Source organism: Chelmon rostratus, chromosome 10 (genome assembly GCF_017976325.1).
Source record: "Chelmon rostratus isolate fCheRos1 chromosome 10, fCheRos1.pri, whole genome shotgun sequence".
Taxonomy (NCBI): Eukaryota; Metazoa; Chordata; class Actinopteri; order Chaetodontiformes; family Chaetodontidae; genus Chelmon; species Chelmon rostratus.
In genome coordinates, this window is record NC_055667.1 from 7,551,172 (window position 1) to 7,574,859 (window position 23,688).

The 23,688-nt window shown below is 42.7% G+C and overlaps 1 protein-coding gene across 1 annotated transcript in view; it reads right to left on the minus strand.

Moving 5' to 3' along the window:
• LOC121613284 (V-set and transmembrane domain-containing protein 2-like protein) overlaps positions 1-20,747 on the minus strand; it is a 48,373-nt gene extending 27,626 nt beyond the window's left edge. The window contains exon 1 of the mRNA XM_041946619.1: positions 20,621-20,747. Within this exon, the coding sequence (XP_041802553.1) occupies positions 20,621-20,738 (118 nt within the window). The 5' untranslated portion in view covers positions 20,739-20,747. The remainder of the gene's footprint in view (positions 1-20,620) is intronic.
• Positions 20,748-23,688: the final 2,941 nt, after the last annotated feature.

A 23,688-nucleotide genomic window follows, 5' to 3' on the forward strand; every position in this document is an offset into this window, starting at 1 on the left:
AGGAGAGTTAAGAATGACGTAGACTAGAGGAGAGCTGTCCTCCTCCCAGACCACTACAGGCTGACAGTCATAGATTCACAAGTTTGAAGGGTTATCGGACCCAAATTTAGGATTTTACAACTCTGGAGAGATTCATCACTCCAGCCTCGCTCGCTCAGACCGGCAGGTAAATAGCAGAAATATGCTCGCATCGCAAAGTAACCCACCAGAAACGGGTGCTTACACAAAACTGACTGGCCAAATATAACAAGCTGGCAGTGCCTTGCTGGATGATGTCGAATTGCTTTGTGGAAAAAGCTCGACGTTTTTGCCGGACGACCGACAATGTGTGGAGCCATCTGTGCGGGGACACCCGCTGTGTCGACAAAACAGTCCCGTCGAAACAGATGAGGGAGCGGCGTGCTTTCGCCCGGCGCCTTATTTCACTTGGAGAGACAATTCTGATAAGATTCACACTTAGACATCACCTGGGGCTGGATTGCTGGTGTTTCTGATCGGCCTATAAAAAATAAACGTGGTATACTGTAGTGATAGGTGGACAGCTGTGACCAATTCATTCAACGTCCTGGTAGTAAAGCTGAACACAGCTTCATAGCCTGAACCGCTTTTGATTCAAAATAAACACCAAATAACACAATTTGCTTAACCCCTGCCTGAATTTGTTTAGAATTATATAAAAAAATTAATTCTTTGTGTTTTTGCTTTCAAATTGATCCTAAATTAAGAGGAGTTTGTTAATTTCTCTGTAGCACATACAACAGATATAAATTTAGGTAGGTTCACCAACTAGAGTAGGGTTCAAACAAACAGTATATGTCCACTTTTTTCAATGCTTAAATGCAGTAAAAACATCTTTTTTGTTTATTCAAAATTCATTTATTTAATCAAAAATCAGCCACAAAATTGGCTTACAATTAGACAACAATTAGAACAGGGGTTCTTTCACTTTGACCGGTCTGATGAGAAACCAGTGCTTGCAAAGGTTCCTAGGTGTGTGTTGAATATGCACAAACCGGCATTAGAGGAATGCATGCGTGATTCAATGCTGCAATGTGGATTAAAGCAGTATGATGGGAATTCGCGATAATAGGCGTTAAGGGGTTAACAGAGTCTTTTTTCAAAACCACATTGGAGTGATAAACCAGTCGTACAAACTGGGAAGCGAGGAGCATCATTTTCAAATCAGTGTGCAGCCTCAGTTCAGAGCTGCTCATTACGTTAAGAAAAAAACCTGAACTAAAAAGCACCTCAGGCCTCCAGACGGCAGCACGAGGAGCTGACGGGGAAAAAGAGGCACCTGGCCTACTTTCCAAAACTTACCCAGAATTTTAAAGTAAATCACATTTGATTAATCAGAGGCGAAAAAAAAACAACTCTTTGCCCGTGATAGGGGAGTGTCTGCCCCGCCTGCATCAGCACCGGATCTTTTCATCTTCTCTGTGACACCTCCGCCACAATAACACCTGCAGAACGAGCGGAAAAGAAAGGGAAAAGGAAGGGTGAAAAGAGAAGAGCGCGAGAAGAGCGAGGCACAGACAGAAAAGATTGAGGGAAAGACAAAACAAAACAAAGGGAGAGCACGACTTTGACAAAGCAGATTAAAAAAGAATAACAGGCGCGGAAAAATGTCACATCTAATAGGGACACGACACATCAAGCCTCTGCCGAGACGCCGAGCTGTCACACAGCAACAACTCTCTCTAAAAACAGAACGAGCGGCGTCTTTGTGGCGCTAATCAGAGCCGACACTGGGAATACGGCTCCGCAGTTGTAATCTATTTGCAGGAGCGCCGCTAAGCTTGATTTGTAGATTTCATTTGCAGTTCTGTTTGTCTTCCCGAAGCTACAATTTGGTTGAACTAATGAGCTTGACATATTGTACAGCTCAGGACAAAGGCGAGACATCAGAGCTGATCAGGGATCACCGTTACGAGCACAATAATATTAACCATCTCAAGAGTATGACATTTTCAAGTGAACTGTTTCCACACATCTAACGAGACGGGCACCAAAGCCTGCGATCAGAGTCAAAGTGTCATGACGGGAGGAACACGGGAGGTTCGGTGAAAAACTTCTTTAACTTTACTGGAAACTAACACCTGTAGAAAGGTGATCAAGTGTGCCGGGCTCAGGGAGTAGTCAGAATAAGCTGCAATAATGTGTCCATGAGCTGTTCATGCTCATATTAAAACCACATCATGACTTTTATTTTGACGGCTTGTTTCATCAGAGGTGATTTCATGGTTGGGCTGCAGCAAAAATGTTTGGAAATGATTTCACTCTGACTTTGTCCAAGCAGTGGATGTAATGATGGGTTTGCAGCAGTCACAGCTTCAGTGTCCACTGACTCGTTTTGGAGCTGTTGAGCACATCACACAGTCTTTATGTACGAACTGTGAAGCTCACCTTTTAAATCCAACACAGACAAGAAGTTGTTCTGAATGGTCGATGTGCTGATGAAGACTGTGTGAGATGGTAGAAAGCTCCTTTATAACGCAACAAATTAAAATTTAAATGTAATTAATGGATAATTCCACGTCTTATTTTGGTGTTCTTGGTTTCGAAACGTTCTGATAACCTCGAAGTGACTGCTGATCACAGTCCAACTGATGTTTAGATCAGGTTTAAGGTAAACAAGCTGATAGTTTCGCCAAAGTACACTTAATTTGGAGGTGAAATTCAAAGTGAACACACTGGAAATGTTGCTACTGAACCGTCTCTGCAAGGAAAAACTGTGCACACTGATCATGGTAAATGTATTGGGTCAAAGTTGAAGCAGGAAGTTGTAATCCGGGCTTACTTTTATGTTAGTTTGGCAAACCAAGGTGTGTTACTGTATCCGTTTTTGTCCCCTCATCCCGACATGATGACTGTATTGTAACCTTTTTCACAGCAGACATCCTGGCTGCCATAGCAGGAAAAGCACATGTTACTAATGACATTAACGATGGCTCCATTGACAGTGAGACAGTGAGCCAGCATCCACAGTACCAGGACCATGAGACTGAAGCAGCTAAATGGAATTCAGCATCATTCATTTTATTATTCACACCTGCTATTCCTACATCCATAGGCTGTTAACACTGTGTATAGTCATGTGCAATGGCTCTACAGAAGCTACAGAGGCTGTTGGTGGATGCTGCCACAGGAGGACAAGTTAGATTCTGTGGCCTATGATGATGATGACGAGGCCATTTTTGTTCAAACCAGTTCTCTGCATGCTGGTCCTGCACCATTTTGAGCTCCTGAAGACACTCAACTGAAAACGCGCTGGAAATAAAGCAAAATGGCCACTGCAGTAGAGCTGCGGCAGGAACCAGCAAAGCCAAGAATCCTGGGAGAGCAAACAAGGAAGTGTCTACACGCGGAGTCTACATGTACTGCTGGGTAAAGCATCCCTCCAGTCAAAAGGTGATTTGATATGCATCATATCCTCATCACTAATCCCTTGTCTGGAGTTCCAGCTTCAGCACTGAGCGGTTTCATGGTTAAAGCATCCCTCTAGTAGCAATTCAGCTGGATATGCAGCATGCTCTCATCACTGATACCGTGTCATGTTTAGGGCTATGTAGTTCCAGTACTGAGCTGCATCCTTTCTGGCCAAACTGTTCGTCTCTGAGCAGAGCCAGCCGCAGACAGAAATCCACCCGGGGGACAGTTAAGCACAGCCCTGAGCGGCCTCATCCGCGGCCTCTCTGCCGTCACAGACTGTCCTCAGCATGTCTCAGCTGTGAAATGGCTTGGACTCCCCTCAGCATTAAGGTGCTTTGCTGCTCCCTGAACTATCAGTATCCTGCAGAAACGTATCTGCTTTATTCTTAATTTTAACAGAAGATGATTTGAGTTGTTTTGGGAACATTTAGAAAAAGACATATACATGCTTTTGTTCCTGCAGGGCCTTTGAGGAGGAGATCGATGCCCTCTCACGATGAGGTAATTATCTTAGCTTAGCATAAAGACTGGAAGCAGGGGAAATAGCTAGCCGAAGTTCACAAATGAGCCTACTCGCACCTTTAATGCTCACAAATCAGATAGAAAATGTTTTATAAAGATTTTTGAGTTGGTGAGAGACAGGCTAGCTGTTTCCCCTTTCTTCCTGTCTTGATGCTAAGCTAGGCTGACGACATACTCAACATGCACACTGAACTCACAGACACGAAAGCAGTACTTTTAATCTAACTCTCTGCAAGAATGCAAATAAGTGTAATTCCCAAAATGTCAGATTATAACACTTTTGCACATTTGCACCAGAGTTTTGGGGGGTTGAGATGTTGACATATTAAAGAACTTTTTTCAGAGGAGATTGCATTTCACATTTCAGTGACCAAGCAAACGCCATTATATTACAATGATTAGAGCTGAAAGCATTAGTCCATTGACAGAACATTAATCTGCATTTCTGAAAGTTGCTAATAAAGCAAAAATGCCAAATATTCAGTCGTCCCAGCTTTTCAAATATGAAGCCTTTCTCTGTTTTATATCATTGTAAGTTGAACATGTTTGGTTTTGGACAGATGATGAGACAAAATGAGCATAACCTCAGAATCTGGGGAACTACAATGAGCATTTTTCACCTTTTTTTGGACAAAAGTAGCTGATTAATTAAAAGAAAAATAGATTAAGTGTTGAAATTGAAATATATAAGATGCAGCCCTAATAATCAGTTATTATGGAGTGGAATATATTTATTGGTCTTCACAGAACAGATAACATAGATTCCAAGAACAACAACAACAGCAAAAACAAAATCACAGAAAATGCTGTTCTGACAGACCAAGCTGAGTGTAAAGGTATTAGCACGTGTGTGTATATGTGAGTGTTTACATGTTTCAGTCGCTGCCCACAGGTACCAGGCTTTCCAACTCTGCAGACCTTCATAAATACCATGCAGGGCCTCAGAGATGGCCAAGGGCCTATTAGCTGGACATGAAAGACAGAATATGTGAATCACTGGCAGCCGGCTAAAGGAGGGAAAGAGCATGATTGGATTCAAGCAAAGTGTGCCTGTCTGTGTGTGTGTGTGTGCGTGTGTGTGTGTGTGTGTGTGTGTGTGTGTGTGTGTGTGTGTGTGTGTGCGCGTGAGAGAGAGAGAGAGAGAACCCCCAAACAATACTTTGAGCGACTACACATGTGTATGCCAGTTAATTTGGCTCGAGTTTGGGTTATTGCAAAATGGACCAGTGGCTGTAGAGTCATTCACAGGCTACAGTGGAACACAAATACACACACCGCGTCTGTGTCCACATACATACACACCCACTGTGTAGGAAAGAGGCTCTCCACAGCGGTGTAATTAGGCCCGGTCACTGCAGAGTCGTAATGGATAACCCTGTCTGAAAATGACCGGGGGCAGCACACATAATTGAGCATCCTGCATCAACGTGCATGCATGTGTGTGTGAGCGAGTTCAGGGAGGGCTGCACGGACGCCGTTTCTTGCTGCTTGCTTTGTTTTGTTTCTACTCATCGGATTATGTGTGCAGCAGAACCAATGAACGTGGAGTTGGGGGTCAGGGGGGTTCGAAACCAAATCTATGTCAGACATTTATCGCCAAAAGAGTAAACTCTCAGGTCTTTAGGCTCCGTGCTCATTCGAGGAACTAATAAAGCTTTCTTCTTATATAGCACAGGCACGTTCAGGAGCCTTTCAGAGCCATGTTTGAGGAAATGGCTACATAAGAGGGAGTAGGGTCATAAAATGTAAAGGAATTAGTGTGTTTCTACATTTCTGTGCTCTTTCTGTTTGTGTTACAGCCAGCGTTCTGATACAGCTCTGTCTGTTAAAGTAATGTTTTTTTTTTGTTTCTTTGTCTTGATGACAGGACCTTTATGGAAAGAGCGACAAAGCAGGTGTGATATTCGGAAGCTGGTGCACGAGAGGGAGTGATGTTAGAGTTAACAGCCATGTGTTGCAAAGTAATATGAAGGGAGAGGATTGTTTTCTGTCCTCTCTCGGGCTGCATCAGTGATGGATTTTAAGACTCGCCGCTCCCCCCTCGCTTCACACTTGTAAATCCCTTTATACATTTTCTCATCTATTTCATTATTTATTAGACGGCGAATTCTGTTGTCCCCCTGCGCACACACGTACAATAACAAGACATCGAGTTCGGTCTCTCATTTAATTGGCCCTTGCTCATATATGGTGCAGTGTGGAAAGCAATGTGGATATTTGTAATTTCATCCATGTCGTTGGCATGGATTATGGATTATTACTGTGAGGGGGGAAAAAACATTTCTACAGCCACGGGGAGACTCTCCTCCAGGTTTCAAGGTTGTCTCGAGGTTTATCAAACTGATTTTACTGTCTTTGTGCATAAGAGATGACAGCTGACTGACTGTGCTGGTAATAACGCAGGACAAGGCATGCATTTAATCTCTCTGTGTGTATTTATCCTTGTGCTGCTGTGGCCTTTATGATAATGTGCCGTGTTGGAAGTGCTACAGAAATGTTACCAAGTCTGACTGAGTAAGATTGCCTTGAACGCTTATTCAGATGTGAGACCAACATGTAAGACTGTCACATTTACATAACAATATGCATTCATTTTTCTGTTTAACTTCAGTAGGAGAGAGCGGTGTACAATACATCCAGATCGTCATTCAACTAAATATCAAGCATGTAATCTACCTTAGTTGACTTATTTGGTGAAGAGCAAGAACTAAACTCAAGTTATCTATGATTTAATATAACATAAACATAAGTGTTATGTTACTTAAAATGCTAAAATTCAATAAATACAGTAGGAGGACAGGATCGTGGATTTAGATAAATCTGAATCCCAGCTCTTCATGTAGCCTCACACTGCGACAACAAATAAATATGCAACCTTCTTCAAATTAAAGCAAATCAAGAACATGCACACTTAGTTCCACATGCACAGTTTGCCTTCCACCACCCTAGAGAACATCAACAGGCATGTTTGAAGACCAGAATTACTTACGCTCCTCATTTTGTATTGTCAAATATGTAAAATACTGGTTGAACTCTGATATTTTGTCCTCAATTTTCATTAAACCCACAAAAAAAATGTCAACACTGAAGTCACATGTGGATGGATCCTGTACTTTCCAACACTGCAATAAAACTACGATACTTATACTGAAGGACATATTGAAGCCCAGCCATAAGACCGTAGCATGGCTTCAAGTAGAAATATTCAGAGTTGTGCATAATTTTTAAAAACACTTGCCTGAAATCTGTCACCTTTGGAAATGTTGATATTTCCTGGCTTAGGTTGAGAAGAAAGTTACATATTGAAGGCATGGCTGGGTTTTATACATAATGTAACCTTTCCATGCTATCTGTGAAACAGTGCTTCAGAAAATCATCAAAATGTAAATGTTTGCTTCAGTATCAGCCACATGAAAGGCAGTGCAAGAACACATTAAAGCAATCTTCAAAGCAATTTCCCCCATATGCTTCAAGTCACTGGATGCTGCCCGCTGATTATGTGATGGATTGATTTCAAAGCACTGACACCAGGCCATAACATCACTGCACACAGCAGGATATACTTTCCTTAGATTCTCCATGGTGAGGGATTGGTAGGTTAGCACAGATTGAGTGGGTGTGCAAAAGATTGACTGTAACGCCTATAAATTGAAAGCAGAAGTGTCACTCACGAAGCAACAAAGCGTCAAAGAGTCAAAGCAGTCAGTGCCGTAACTAAACACAGTCAGGTCACTATAAAGCGAGATTTCAAATGGTCAAGAGGATCAGTTAGGAGAATGACATGACTGCTCCATGTAAAATACACTAACAATGAGCATCATGTGGTTCATCCTCCTCGCTGAGGTGACTTTACTCTGTTACCATGATAGCTTCCCCTTTAACACGTCTGCTAGAATTACGACAGTGTTACATCATGTTGAATTTTCAACTGGACTAGATAGTTACTGTCAGTTTCTCCTGTTGAGCTTTGCATTCTCGCCTGGCACATGGTGGGTTCCACAGTGACAACGGTGGCAGATCTACCACTCGAAATCCTCAGTAATGTTTAGAACAGTGGGTCCTTGTTTTCAGGTAAAGGTACATGAAACAGGCGTCTCCTTTCTATCCAGTAACAGCTGATTTTGCTGGAGCAAACAATGAATCTGACAGCAGCAGATTTGATCAGTGGTAGCCGGTTACCATGTTAGTGGTTTCCAGCATTTTAAAAACAGGGGGCTTAAATCTGAACTCGATAGTTTACATGATATCATACTTGAAAAAAAGCCTGTGATATGTGACTGAAAGCTCGGGGGGAGAAAAGCTGCTGAGTGGACCTTCCACTTCAGATTACTGCGACGCGTTAGAGAGCAGGTGAGCTTGAGAATTCCATCCATCTACGCATCCCCACGTCATCTGTACTAAATATCTCCTTCAAGGTTACAAAACACATGATGCAGCGTCTTCATGTGAGTTTCAGCACTTTGAAATCTGTCATATTAATCGAGTGTGATCAACATGTCTGTGGAGTCTGTCTGCTGCTGTAGGAGTAAGTTTGGTTTTCTTTTAACACAGAAAACCAACCTTTAAACCATTCTTAAAAAAAACTGTTGCTTGTTGTGGTAACCTAAAACCTCCACATGGCATTTCTGTCAGGGCGTTCATGTGTGTGAAGATGTGCATTGCAATAACATGGAGAGCAGCATCGTCTGGCCTTCAGCGTAGCTCCACTATGGATGGATCATAGGTGCATGTTACTCTGTGCATAATATATTCAGATGGTCATTTTCCTTTCATTATTAAAGTCAGCAGTATGTGAGTTATAAACTGCAATGGACTGACAAGGCAGGGTTGTAATTGCATTGCAGCATTAAATGTGATTAAAAAGCACGAAGGCAGCGTTTTGCAGCGTTCGCTTCACTTCTTTAAAATGCAACAAATATGCAATACTGCCTTTTTCTTTCCTTTTTTGTTTCATGATTAATTTACATTTCTTAGATTCCCTCTGGGGAGCTGAGGAATTGTGTGATGTCAGACTGAAATACTGCGCCAGCACTTCTGCAACATCGCTCTTGTTTTTGATAGTCACTATATATAGCAGCGTCCTACAGTCCAAATACCGTCCTGTTTTCTGAATGTGAGTCAAATAAATGCAGATAATTTCTGAACTGTGAGGCATGGTGAGCAGAAAAAAAAGAATAATCAATTTCAAACCAGCATGTGACTTAAAGATACTCACTGCTGATCTGTTTATTTTTATGATGATGACCATAAACCTCATAAATCCACTGTACATTTCATTTGCACCTTATTGATAATCTTTCATTTTTATATGTTTTGTTTTATATTTGCGCTCTTTCCTCCTGCACAACAATTTTCATCGGAATACATAAAGTTGTATTTTATCTTATTTTGTTTTGAATAGTCTGAAAAAGAGACAAATCACAGAGGCTCTCCAGGGAACAATGCTACTTCACTAAATTATGTGGCGGCCTGCGGGAGGCTGAGGAGCTCTTTCAGGCTGCAAATGACTGATCCTGGACCACATCACGTTCCCCTATTCGCCTGTCTTCCTCCTCCTCCTCCTCCTCCTCCTCTTTCCTCCCTCAGTGAGACTGCCAACAGATGAATCCTGCCAAGTGCCTCCCCAGGAGAAGCGTGTGTGCGCGCATGCATGCGTGTGTGTGTGTGTGTCTTTCCACTTTGATGGCGACGTTGGCAGTAATGTGTCTAATGGAAGATAAGCAACACTCTCTCAGACAAGCCTTCACAGCCAAGCACTTCCCCCAACATCATCATGCTGAGTGCAATAGAGGGAGTTCTCTATCCACCCTCCATCTCTTTGAACACATACACACGCAGCTCACAGTGTATATCCATGCAGACACACACACACACACACACACACACAGAGTGACGGTTTGGATCATCTGTCTCAAAGTTGCCTTTATCATCTCACACAAAGTCCACAGAGCCTCTCTCTCTCTCACACACACACACCTGCGGGTTGGATGATGAGTCCCGGAGATGAGTTTCAGTCATAGACGGACACCTCAGAGAAAGTATAGCTTTGGATCGCCGTGCTCAAAGCCGCCTGCAATCATTTCTCCTCCAAAGTACGTCCCCGCACACACACCAGTGAAGTGCTTTGCGAGGGAGGGCGAGCGCGGCAGCAGGCACTTAAAGAGAAAGAAAGAGGGAGAGTCCTTGACTGCCGGCTGACCCCGCAGCTTGTTTGCGCCGATACTGTAGAGAGCATTCTGATGGAGGGGGAAGGGAGAGGGAGAGGATTCAGAGTTTATTACACGCAACACAGCGAGCGGTGACAGGCGAGGAGAGAAATGACGGAGGACACCGAAGGTCCCAGTCCACATTGTCAAGCAATGACTGCAACACCTGAACTCGTGCCATGTTTTGTTTTTTAAGGGTTGGACTGATAAATGGGCTGTTTGTCTCAGACACAGCCAGCCAGTGGCTGCAGCTGCAGCACAGCCGTCACCTGGAGTGAAGTTCAACAGCCGCTTACAGACCTAACGTACCGCAAAGCTCTTATACTATTACTTTGCCATTCTGTTCATTACTTATCGCAGATTTTTGTCAGTTTTCACCTGAATGGGCGAAATTTTCAATTTGCATCACTCAATAAATGAAACGGTCAGAAGGGAGTCATTTTCAGTTGTGCAGTAGTACAGCAAAGCTTTGTTATTTGAGGAAAAAAATCACAGTATGCTTATAGATGAAGCAGATGAGTGAAGGCGTGGTCAAGACTTTATATTTTATGCATTGTTCTGTTTTGTTACTGCATCAAGTCAACATATGGCAAACCAAGAGGAGACGATCCTGCCGATGAGTAGAAACAGATTAAATATAGTATATTCAAAGGAAAACAGCATTAAGAAAAACAGCTCCTGCTGTTTGTGTCTCTGAAGATAATGTCTGGTTTGACGAATTAAGTTCATGTTTAAAGTTGCTTAAACAACACTCTTGTATCCAACCTTTCCGTCGAGCTGAGACGGACATTCACCAGGAAGCATCGTGGGTAAACATTTAGTTTCATTTGTGAAACAGCCTGATATTTCTCCACGCTCAGTTAAGATGGCAAACAATGGTGGGATGGAGGCGGACGCTCTCCTCAAAAATGCCAGAGGGTCAATTAATCCTCCTTCGCACTAACACTCATTAACCCTGATATGTGACTTTGGCTCATTATATATAACTTCCACCCAGTCAAAGCTCAGCACTGTGGTTTGCTGATTTATTTACTTATGCAACACGCTCCTAATGTTGTTAGCTCCCTGCCTTTAAAGGCATAAACCCAGTTCAGTCTGGTTTGATCAATTTAACTGTTTTGTTTTGTGTTTGTTGCACCAGAGTGTTTCTGATGATTGCATCACAAACTGACTGGTCTGCACCCATCACACAAAGCAGGATCTCTGGCTTTCTTTAACAGAGCAGAGAGAGGCCTCGGATCGTGGTTTTGGTGGCTCCCCTGCTGATAGAGCATGTTTAAAAACTATGGGACAGGAGTTGGAGAAACCTCCTCTGCAGGACTCTTATAAAAACCTGTTTATTATTCTTTAGGATTGCTTTCGTAGTTCTCATTTCCTGTTGTGTTATGGGTTTATCGTTTCAGACCGGTCTTCTTAAGTTTCTGAGGCAGGTTTATGTTTTAAAAGGATGTTTTTAAAAGGATTTCATTCTATTGCTTCTGAATCGTATAGGACTTTATAATAAGTTGCAAATTTCATTTCTGTGTCTTTTGGATGAACCTTAATTTCCTCAGATTCTATTATTCTAGAAATTATCTTGATTGTTTCAGGCCTGTTTGATTGAAAAGCCAGTGAGCGACATTTCATAGCACTGTGAACCGTAAAGCATCCCTCTGCTTCGTGGGTTAAGAGTTCATACAGCTTCTTATTTCCTAACATTACTTTCCAACTTTTAACGCTCATTTTTCAATCTGCTCGTTATTTCAGTCATTTCTCTTCTCATAACTGCTTTGCTTCCCTCATATGGAGGACGACACCTTATCACAGCAAAAAGTATTCTTTCTGTTGCTGTTTTAATTCATTTACCTTGACAGACTGGATCGAAACACTGAATATCCAGTATTTAAAATATTAATACTGACTGTAATATGAGCGTGGTTGCTTATGGTTAACATCTAATGCAAATGCAGCTGTGACACACAAGATAAATCTACCCTGGAGTAACTGCCATGAGAATTAGGAAGTGGCAGGAGCAGAAAGTTGAGTCTTTTTTGTCTGCCTGTAGAGTTTTTGGAGCCTGCGCCTCCATGTGGCCACGTCAAATCCCTTCCTGTTGATATCATACCTTTTCTGCTGCTAGCAATTCCATTTGCCAACTATTTAAAGAGCAAATCATCGTCTTCATTTGGGGCATAAACATTCTTTAATTACCTTCTGAGAAAGAAATGGCACTGATTTATTGATTGATGTGGCTGCTCCTCTATTTTTTGCCATAGGAGGCGTGAAACACCTGACTGGCTCACCATTGAGCTTTTTAGATTCTTCTTTAATTAGACGACTTTCCTGTATTTAAGCAATTCGAGGTTCTTTCAATATTTTCTTCCTCTTAATTGGGTGGTTTAAACCATGCACATTATATGATGCCAAAGCAAACTGACTCATCCTCCCCTGGTCTTGGAAAGATCAACTAGCATTCATTACTCATGTATTCATGAAGTATATCTCCTCCTAACGGACTATACAGACATAGAATGAAAATAAAATGATGTCTGTGAAGAAGGTGACTCATGAAGTGACTATAGTTAGATTATTCACACTCTGTTAAGCATTCGTAGTCACCAGACATCGTACTTATCGCAGCGTCCTTGTTAAGATGCTCATCGAGCAGTTCATTTGGATGAGAGTCAGCATGTCTGTGTCTCTTCCTTCCTGGCGGCCCTCTCGTCTCAGTCCTGTCCATCACAGGACTTTCTGAAGTTTGGCCGTCTCGTCCTTTTGAATGTGAATCCCCGTCTCCGTGAGCGCGGTCTGTTTTTGTGGCCGACTCCAAAAACAGCCTGAGCTGGGCAGGGTACGGAGACCGTGCCTTGATACATCCCGCACCATTCTCCGTTTCCTCTGTAGCTCCCTTGTGTCCTCTTGGTTGAAGTAAATTTTCAGTCCTTGGTACACAATCCTGCCTCGCTTCCACGTTTGTTGCGCTACTTGTTCTTCCACTTGACAGTCGAGGAAGCGGACAATCTCGGGGGGGCCGTGTTATCTCTGTTTTGCATTCAGCGAGCGGCGCGCTCTCTCGGTGTGGATGTTAGCGTCCTCTCTAAGTTGAAGTGATGAGCGGATAAAGTCAGTCACAAACCACACTGTTGTTTTCTATCATGAGCCTGCTGGGACAGCAGATATCTGTATCTGTCTTGACCGTGATTCAGGTAGTCACTCAGCCTGTTGTTTTCTGCTCCAACGAGGCCGTCCTTTCCATAAAGTCCTTTATATCAGCTTCCAGTTTAGCTTGTGTGTTTCAGCCAGGACTGCAGCCTCCTGTTCTCCACAATCTTGTGCTCCATCTGGCGTAGGCACCAAGTTTCACACATGGAGTTTGTGTTTTCTTAAACCTTCTCTTTATACATCTTTTTGAACATTTAGGTCTACAGACTGGTTTATAGATTTGTGTGTGTGTGTGTATTATGAAGCTAAGTTAATGAGGTTTTGAGTTTGTTAAGTCGTTGGCACCAGCAAGGAAGTCTCCAGGCAAAGGCTTTTTGAGATGCTGAATATAAACATTTTGGCACAAATTACACTATAAAACACATTTTAGACTTTTAAAAGCAAAAGTTTAACTCTTTAATGTTCCCCTAAGGCCCCACACGAGCAACATGTTTGTGTTTACTCCACATTTTTTCAGTCTGTGTGTGAGTTTCTGTCGGTGAATATTCTAAAGGTCTGATAAACATTAAGAAAGTAAAATGTAAAAAAAAGAAGTAAAATACACTGACTATTTGAATCCTGGTCAATCATTTTCAGTATCCCAAAAATTCTACTTGGTTCCCACTGTCATGACTCGAAACCTGACAACCATCAGGAAGGAGACGTAACCTGAATCCCTGTTGGAGAGCAGCAAAATTAACACCTATTAATATGAAAATGGCACAGGTTATTACTTTGAGGACTCTTTGCTCATGACAGGATATGCAGACGAAGCCAGGAGACGCTCAAGATTGATTTTTAAGTCCTGAGACAACCGAGCTGTATGTTGTGCAGAGGGAAGGTGCAGCTACAGTAATAATTCCTCTCGTCTCTGTAGTTTATCCCAGGCCGCCCTCCAGCACTTGTCTGCACAGTGAGGAGTATATACGGAGGTCAGGACCGAAATACATCGGCTCTACCTACCACTGAGCGCCGACAAGCTATAAAAAACAGTCAGCCTGTCCCTCTCCCCTCTGCTCCCTCGCCCATCCTTCCTCTTTGTTCTGACACTTTCCTTCTTCTTCCACTTTATGTCTCTTTGTGTTTACTGATGGTAGCAGACAGACAGAGAAAGAGAGAGGGAATAGAAGAGCTCCAAGTGCCTTAAGTCAGAAACTAATTTCGGCTACATCACTTCTTGGAATGAATATCCATGCAAATTGGGTATTTATTGACTTTGCACAGAGCGTAGTTATATACATAGGTGTTGAGCCTCAGTGCTCATCACAGTTTCCCAGAACCCAAGATAATATCTATGAATTGTTTGATTTGTACAACCAACCATTCAAAACCTAAAGATATTCAACTTACAATAATAGAAAACATATTTGTTGCTAAAGAAATTACTCTGACTAATTAGGCTATTTGTCAAAATTATTTCAATTGCTTGTCAACAGTTGCCTAATTGTTACACATATAAAAACATTTTTTTAATACACTGAGAAACTTCCAGAAGGACTTAAAACTGAACATTGATCAGATCGGCAGCAAAAACAACCTGTCATTAGTGGCCTATTTTGTGAAAAGTTATGGCAGTTACAGTATAGTTAGCATTGGTTATGGCAGGCTAAGTAGGTAGGCTAACTGCTCATAGCTAGTGGCTAAATGTTAACCAATAGGAAATAACAATTTATTGATCCAGTTTCTGATTGTCAGTGTAGGCCTAAAGTTGCGTTTATCAACCGGGTACACAGATGTTGTATGAAGAAAGGAGACTGGACCAAATAGCAGGATGTGTTTCATGTGTTGTCATGTTTTTGTGAACACACGAACACACATGCACACACGTACGCACGCACGCACACACACACACACACCAGATTGTGGTTTTGGTCAAATATTGTTGTCTACTAACCAACAGCTACACTAGTTGTTGCCAGGAGCAGTTAACAAAACACTTTCAAACCAGTTTCAATAAAATGCACCAGCTGGTCGAGAAGACTGAAGCCACTTTATCATCTGAAGCTAAATATGAAACTACAGCGAGTAGCCATCAACTTCCCGCGCATAAAGACTGAAAAACAAGGGAATAGCTGGCCTGGCTCTGTCCTGAGGTAGAAAATATCTGAAGCTCACTAACATACTTTGATCTGTAAAGTGTAAAAACGTCAAGTTGCAGTTTTACGACAGGTTATGTGTTTGACTGTGTGAAGGGTTCATTTGCAAAAGCAGATAAAAGCCAAATTAAAATGAATAAAGCAACAATTTATTTGACTGAAAAAAACACGATTTAGGCAAATAGAATATATTGAAGGAACCCCAACAGCAACTTGATTGATATTCGCTGGAATGAACAAAAAAACCCACACCATTCAGGAAGACTGTTTTTGCTGATGAACCTTTTATTTCTTGACCAGGCACAGCATCCTAATGGAGTGTTTTTAAACCAGCCAGCAACCAAATAATATCTGGAGTGGGACCATCGTACCTTTAAAATTAAATCTTAATGTGTTACTGTCCCTTTTGGAATAAAGAAGGAGTACGATATACAGCATCTAGTGTATTCTCATAATTTAGGCTATAACTGCTACAAAGAACTGACACATTTGCTCAAATGTATATATTTAAACTGAATATTGTCACAAAACCTCTCTGATGAGATGAAGCAGCTGTTCATGTAATTGCTTTAGAAAAAGCCAACACAGTGCAGTGTTTATTCAGTGCTACTTGGATCTGTGCCGATATGATCTGATTTACATAATGGTGTGCTACTGTAACAGTTATGAAACTCTAGCGTCTTTGAGTCCTTCACGACGACTGTTAGTCCAAACACGCTGCTGCCATGATGTATGGAGCCCCACGGTCAAGTCAGTACACCCCCATCAGAAGTGAAGTGTGAGCGAGTGGGAGGCGAGGAGCAGACAGGGACATTTGGTGTCTGCTTCTGCAGGAGACGCGAGTAAACCCCACAAGCTGCCGCTGAATGTTTGCCAGCGACGCCGCATCGGCTACTGTTAAATCTTTCATAGTCTAACAGTAGTGTGATGTCATCGCCTCAGCGCTCCGGTTTGCTGACTCCTGTTTCCTCCCCCGACTGTATTTATCATGCAACAAACCCATCATTAGCAAAGGGCATTTATGGTGGTGAGAAAGGGGCTCTCAAGGAGGCTTAATCATAGTAGGCTGTGATTGCATCTGTGCCAGACCTGGGTCTTTACTCATCCATCCATCCAGTATATTCCTCTCAAACACTGTCACAGTGTAGAGGAGCAGCCATGCCTGAAGCATTTTAAGGCGGTGCAGCAGCCATAAAGGATTCTGTCTCCACTGAATGGCAAATGATTCGCCTGTTGAATTGGCAAAAAAAAAAAAAAAATGGTCCAAATCCAATCTGATAATGGGAGTCAGAATGGGGCTGGTTTCTCTGGTGATGTAGGTCAAAACATGGTGAAGATATGAGACCGGCCCTGTAAGTTTGTCACCTTACATTAAAGCGGAAAATATCTTTTCATTCAAATTCACGCAGAGCAAAGAGAAAAGCACGCGGTTCCAGGTTGATAAATGACGAGAGCGGGAAGAAAAACCAAACGTTCTCCAAACGTCTGTTAGCGCTGCTCCTGTTGTCTCATTACAATCTGATTTCCTTTGTAAAGTTTTAGCATCTTATTGGCCCAATGGCTCATTTACCCTTCACTGATTAATTAAGGCAATTGATTGGCTGGAATAATCGCTTCGCTGGATAACCGTGCCCTAATTAGGAGTTAATTGAAAAGTATCAATGACTAAAGCAGCGCCTGGGCCGATGTAGACCGGAACATTGTGAAAATTGAGCAAATCCAGAACGTTTTTCTTTCACTTCTCTTACTGCCTCTCATTCTTCCTCACTATTCTCTTCTGCAGCTGGTGGAGTGCCAGAGGGAAGATTATGACCCCCACGGGGCTCAGAAAGCACCAATACAAGCCAAACTTGCAGTGGATTCTCAGAAATGAAGGCTTCTCCGTCTCCATCCTCTTGCTATTCATTTGATAACACTCATTGCCGAGTGGCCTACGCCGTGATTCACCTTATAACTCTGGATGTCAGCCTTAAAACAAGTGGTTAAATTTAGTCTGCAAATATAACGGTGTTAAAGCGAGTTCAGGTGGGTTTAACCTCGTCCACATCCCTGAACTCTCATCACTCCCACCTGTGATCCCTGCAAATCATCCTACCCACAATTCATCTGGCAGTCCTATTAGACTTAACTCCATTCTTCAGCGTTATACACTGTGTTCTGAATGTTTTACTAATTACCACATTGCATGGCCACTGAATATTTCAATTAGGAATTACACTACATGAAACTGTTAATGCACTCACATCTGCAAGAGTTTTAAACCTCTTGCCGCTTTTTCTTTCATTCTACCCTCAGGACAAAACAAAAGCAAGTGTACCGTATCTGCACACGCTCATTTCCATAAAAGTCCCACACACCCACCGCTCGCACAGGCACATTATTCTGTCGGAATAACGCATTCTGATGCATTATGTTGTGGATGCAGCGATCTGCCGTGAGATATTACTCATATTGATCCAAATGGTCACAAAAGGAGAGATTAAAAATTGTTCTTAAACTGAAATACAGAGAAATCCTTACCATGACATCACGGAGAAAAGCTTACAGTGATATAATAATGTATGAATGAGGATAGACTGGATGATGAGAATTCTAAGACCAGGATGGACACTGCTAAATCAACAGTGACAACCAGAAGCCTCCCGGTGGGACTCCCTCACATGGCCCGAGCTGTCAGAACATCTAACCAGAGTTTTTAAGTCACGAGGAGTGAAGTCAGTTACCACAAACCATTCAACAAGGCCTGAAGACAGGACCGCCCCAGAGATGGAGTCTGGAGGCGTATATGACAGCACATGTGACAGCTGTGAGGAACACTACACGGAACCAAAAGGCGAAGATGACAAGAGGCTGAACGAACACCGGAGACAGACGTCAGCTGCCCGTGAATGCCACACTCAAACTGGTCACAGCGTCGACTGAAAGGAAGTCAAAGATCACGGACCGGGAGCCGGGGAACAGACGGGGAAAGACATTCATCTCATGCCAGAAAGTCTCTTTAACCAGAGACAGAGGTTACAGTCCTCCCAGTGTGTGACCAGCTGTGAGCACAGGTCCACTGTAAGGTCACGCCATGACAACTGAGCAATTCAGCGAACTCCATCTACCACTGAAGAGGGTGAAATGCGGTTGAAAGCTCAAAAACAAGGAAGGGGAGCTTGACTAATTCCACATTTTTGGGAAAAAATGCTTGTTCGCTTTCTTGCCGAGAGTGAGATGGGAGGGTCAATATTGCTCATATTTGTCTATAAAAATGAAGATAGAACCTGAAGACAATTAGCTTAGCATAGAAAAAAGACAGGGAGGCGGGTATGTCTCGAGCTGATTCGAGAGGACCATTACTGGGGACAAACTGGACATTTTAATGGATTTGTCACTGCAATAATAAGGCTGATCAGAATCCGATCGATAACTAATTTGTCGTCTTGATCTGGTGGCTGATCGCATCAAGACAGTTTTGTTAGTCACATTCTCCAAGTTAAACTTTTATTCATGTCACAGCAATAATTCAGTTTTATTAACTTGAATCAGGGCCGTCAGGGTTTGGATCAAATTCCCTTTAGTTTCATATTTAACAGACAGATACAGGAGCAGTATCGACATTATTACTGTTCCTAACTCTCCACAAGAGAGCGAATGAGTGTGTTCCCAAAATGTTGAACTATCCCTTTAAGCCAAGGTTTGGGAGCTTTCTGTGGATGACACGCAATTGTTCAAATCACCTCACTCTTCTAAAGTTTCAAGTAATGATTTTCCGTGGGTGCGAACACGACAGGGTGATTTTATACGTGCAAATCAGCGTCTCAATCAAAGGGAATATGACTCTCATCCGTGCTGTAACCCCGCTTTGAGATTTGAGGTAATTCAGGTGCAGTGTTAGCTGCTAGCTGTGCACAGTGCAGCTCAGTGCGTGGGATGCAAACTGAGTGGTGGGTGTTTGAGAGGGCCAGGTTAAGCTGCTGGAAAGCGTCTGATATTGGGTGAACAGAAGAGCTGCAGCAGCACAAAACACACGTAACTCACACTGATCGGACCTGAGGTGGGTCAGGACAGCACTGTTTTTAAAAATATATATTACATGTGCACAGAGAGTACTGTGCAGGATCAAAAACATAAAATAGAATGAGAACGAATTATGATGAAACAGAGCAAATTAACACTGGATGTGCAAAGTTACTCTGGAAAATAAAGTTCAGTGTGCACATTTTCATAATGTAAAGCCCCTTGAGGCAAACTGTGGACTATGATGCTGGACTACACGCTTTATTTGGCAGGAGAAAAGTTGGTAATGGGTCTACAGTAAGAGTCAGAGCATCAAGGACACTCGCTGGCTATCACCTCCGCTCATTCTCCGCCTCCTCCTTCCTTTATTTTTCACCCCACACAGGCACTGTGCCGGTGGCTCAGCGTGACACCTGTGGAGACTGGCAGGCCGAGCCAAAGTCACCGGAGCAGACCAGAGCGCCGTGGCACACGGTGTGTGTGTGTCAGCCTGCGTGACGCAACAAAGTGGAAACACTGGAGGCCATTTAGGGAAGCTCCTGATGAGAGAGGAGGCGGCAGACCCGAGGGAGGGTTATTCAGGGCACTTCACGGGGGACACTGAGAGAGAATATCAACTTCCACCTGTCAGCTGACATCACCCCTGCTCCATCCGGATGAATCACCCACTGATCAGGAGGAGAGAGGGGGGACTGGTGAAGAGCTGCAGCTCTCAGAGAAAGCAAAATCCTGTCAGTGATGAGTGCAGGCTCACCATACATCACAGACTGTTACACCACCACTTATCCAAAGAATCCGTACCCTCATTAGGAGGAGCAGGCGCCCAAATGGTCTCAACAGCCAAATTCAAATCGCACCACAAACCTTGTTGGTCTAATAAGATGGATAGACACACGCAGGCTGAATGACAGCTTGATTTATGCACTGCACAGAGCGAAACTCTTCTTCATTTAACGCCTGGCAGCATGAAACCACAAGCTACTGGCACACAAAGAAGACACGCGTTTGCAATAGTTGGCATGTAATCAGCCTCTCAGCCTGCGTGCTGCTCTTTGTCTCATTCCTCCTCTGCGTGCGAGCAGATGGCATCACCTCTCCACCGCCTGTCCTCTCGTGACCAAAAACAAGAAGAAAAGGAAAATAAAATGAATGAGAGGGATGTGGAGCGGATCTCACACCTACCGTTCCCAGAGATGTGGTTCTCCATCTCGCCGTGTCCAGCTTGCCTTGCGGAGACACTAAGTTGCAGGTAGAGTCCCATGTAATGTAAACTCCCCAGCAGCACCCTGAACGCTCCCATGTCTCTTCTTTTTTATCTGCTCTCCTTTCCCCTCTCTGCCTCTTTCACATCGGGTGGAGTGCGCGTCGGAAAAGGTTTGTTTTTCCTTCTTTCCTCTTTCTTTCTTTCTTTCTTTTTTTTTTAATCCCGGTGACTTGCTCTGGCGAGGACGGCAGTGAGGCGCCTGTGAGAAGCGAAGAAACGAAGAGGTCTCTGCAGCCTCCCCGTACGCCAGCAGACTGACTGAGACTCCGCTTCCCTTCAGTCGGCTCTACATGCGGCGGAGGGACACTTCTCCCACATGGGGAGTGCCGCGGCATCGGGGATATCAGCTATGGGAGGAGTGATACGAAAAACCCGTCCAGCGACCTTAAACTTTACGACGACGAAGGAAATGCGCTTATTAAACTTACATTTATTATTATTATTATTATTATTATTATTAATAATAATATTATTTATGTTAAGTTACGAATAAACAACCAAGCATATATGGGGGTGCTCAGATATTAGCTTAAGTTTGCTAACAGGGAGAGCACTATCTGATCACAGGCTGTATTTGTATATTTATTTATTGATGACATTTCTTAAAGTAATAATAATAATTCAACGTGATGAAAATGAAAACTGTACGAGGAAATTACTTTTGCTCTTTGTCTCTCTTCAAGTGCCGGCAAACTTTTTTTTTTCTCAGTCTGTTTTTGAGAAAAACTCTTAAAATCTGAAGTGCTGACACGTTTTCCTGCCTAAATGAGAATGATCTCTGATCTTTGTTCTGTCGCATCAGAGATTCTGGTTTTTCCGCTTTTCTCTGTGCTCCTCTGGCTGGCTGGAAGTGGGCGGGCTCAGTCGTGAAAAGGTGCACCAATCAGGATTTAGCAACAGTTTCTGAGCGTTAAACTCATAATGAGATCATCACATAAATGAGATGATATATATCATGAAATCGTTTTCTTTCTCTTGCTTTGATTATTGCTTATCTAGTAGTAAATATTTAATGCTTCAGATAAATTCTTGATTCTTGATTTCAGGAGCTTTTTTAAAAAAGCCAACTGATCACAGGGGCGCCCTTTAGCTGTAGCTTTCAGAATCAGTGTAACAGAGCAGCAGCAGTCCACGACCAAATGTACATATGCTAACACTTTTTTTTTCTGGCATGTCTGTAGTCAACTAGTCTGCAGAGGGTCTTCTGTTCCAGCTTTTATTGCCATGCAGCTCAGCTAACAGCTATCCAATCGACTGCCACAACCAATCTGAAGTACAGCGACTGCTTCTCTTCAGGGTGGGAAGTCTGCTTTGAATGGAGGCAATTAGCAAATAGCCTGTAATCCCAGATATTCATTCAGGACAGACTGTTTGGACCACAGTATTAAGAAAGCTCTGTAATAATTCTCATCCCTGGTTTGGACCTGCAGTGAGTGTCTGGTGTGAGGTGACGTGGTATACTGTAGCTGTGCTGTGTTGCTGTCCATGGTGCTGAAGTGCAGCCTCAGTGCTGGTCACATCATCACATATTGATCAGTAGAAGATAAAATTTCCACTGACAAGCCACACTATGATATGGGCTATTGGACTTTATGTAAGTGCTTGTATAGTCTCCATTGATCTTAAGCACTTTTTCCACAGCTGGGCCGTGGAGCCAGGGGTATTTTGTCCACATTGTAAGGCAAAATGATAAACTGTGTGTCTCATTCAACATTCGAGAGAAAGCCTGCCTATTACTTTGCTAACAGGATTTCTAAATTAAATGCTTCAGTTTTTTGGATCTATGACTTAAATTAGCCATGATTTTCTTCATACAGGACATTAAATCAGAGATGGACTTCTTTTGATAATTTCTGTCTAAATACATGGCATTGTACAATACGCTTACCAATCAACCTGTTTACCTGTGGAATGATCCAAACAGGTGTTTTTGGAGCTTTCCACAACTTTCTCAGTCTTTCATTGCGCCTGTCCTAAAGTGTTTGAAATGTGTTGCTGCATCAAATTCAGAATAAGCAGATAGTTAAAAATATCAATGAAGCTCATGAGGTCAGACATTAAATATTTTGTCTTTGCACCATTTTCAATTGAGTTCATGTCAAAGAGGATTAGCAAGTTAGCACATTCTGTTTTATTGTAATGTTTTTCACAGTGTCCCAACTTTTTTGGCACCGGGATTGTACAAGTTGTCACTCACGTCTTTAACTGCAAGCTATCCAGACCCCAAGTCAGCAAACCGTGTGGCTCTCCCACCTGGTTTAGTCCAGTATGTACTGTTTGTTTTTCTTACAAACATGTTGCACCCTCTATAAAAAATTGTATTGCCTAATGTGTGCACTGTATTTTGTTCCAGCCTTGTGGAGCATGCTCTTAAAAAAAAAAAGAAGAAGCATTTTTAACTGCAATCTTTCTAATCACTCATATATAGTTCATTCATCTAGAGCCCTTCAGAAATATATATGGCACTGATTGTCACCATTTTTGCACAGCCTGCCAGATCCTCTGAAATCTTGGACTTTTGCTTTTAAGAGCAAACACAGTAACACAACCAAACGAAACCACGAAACTAGCTGTAACCCATATCTGACTGTCAGCACACTGACTGGACAACCTGACTCAAATGACCCTCTTTAATAAAAGCCATTATCCCAGATGTTCATGTACTTTCTTGCAGTCTAAGACATGGCCTTCCATAAAAAGAAAAAGAAAATAGCACAGCCTGTTCCTTAAAATCCACGTAACAGTCAACAGTAAAAAGAGGAATAACACAAAGGGTGGAAAAAGGGATAAGATAGTTGACATTTTGCATTCAGTGCGGGTGATGCCTTTATGATGATCACAGATTGGTGGTCAGTTTACCTCTGGGGTGTCATTAGGAACCATTTACTGGGGCATGTGTCTTAGTCACATTTTGCTATGCGCCAATAGAACATCTCATGGTAAATGGCTGTATTTTGGCAGTGTGGAATAGCGGGGAGGGACAGTA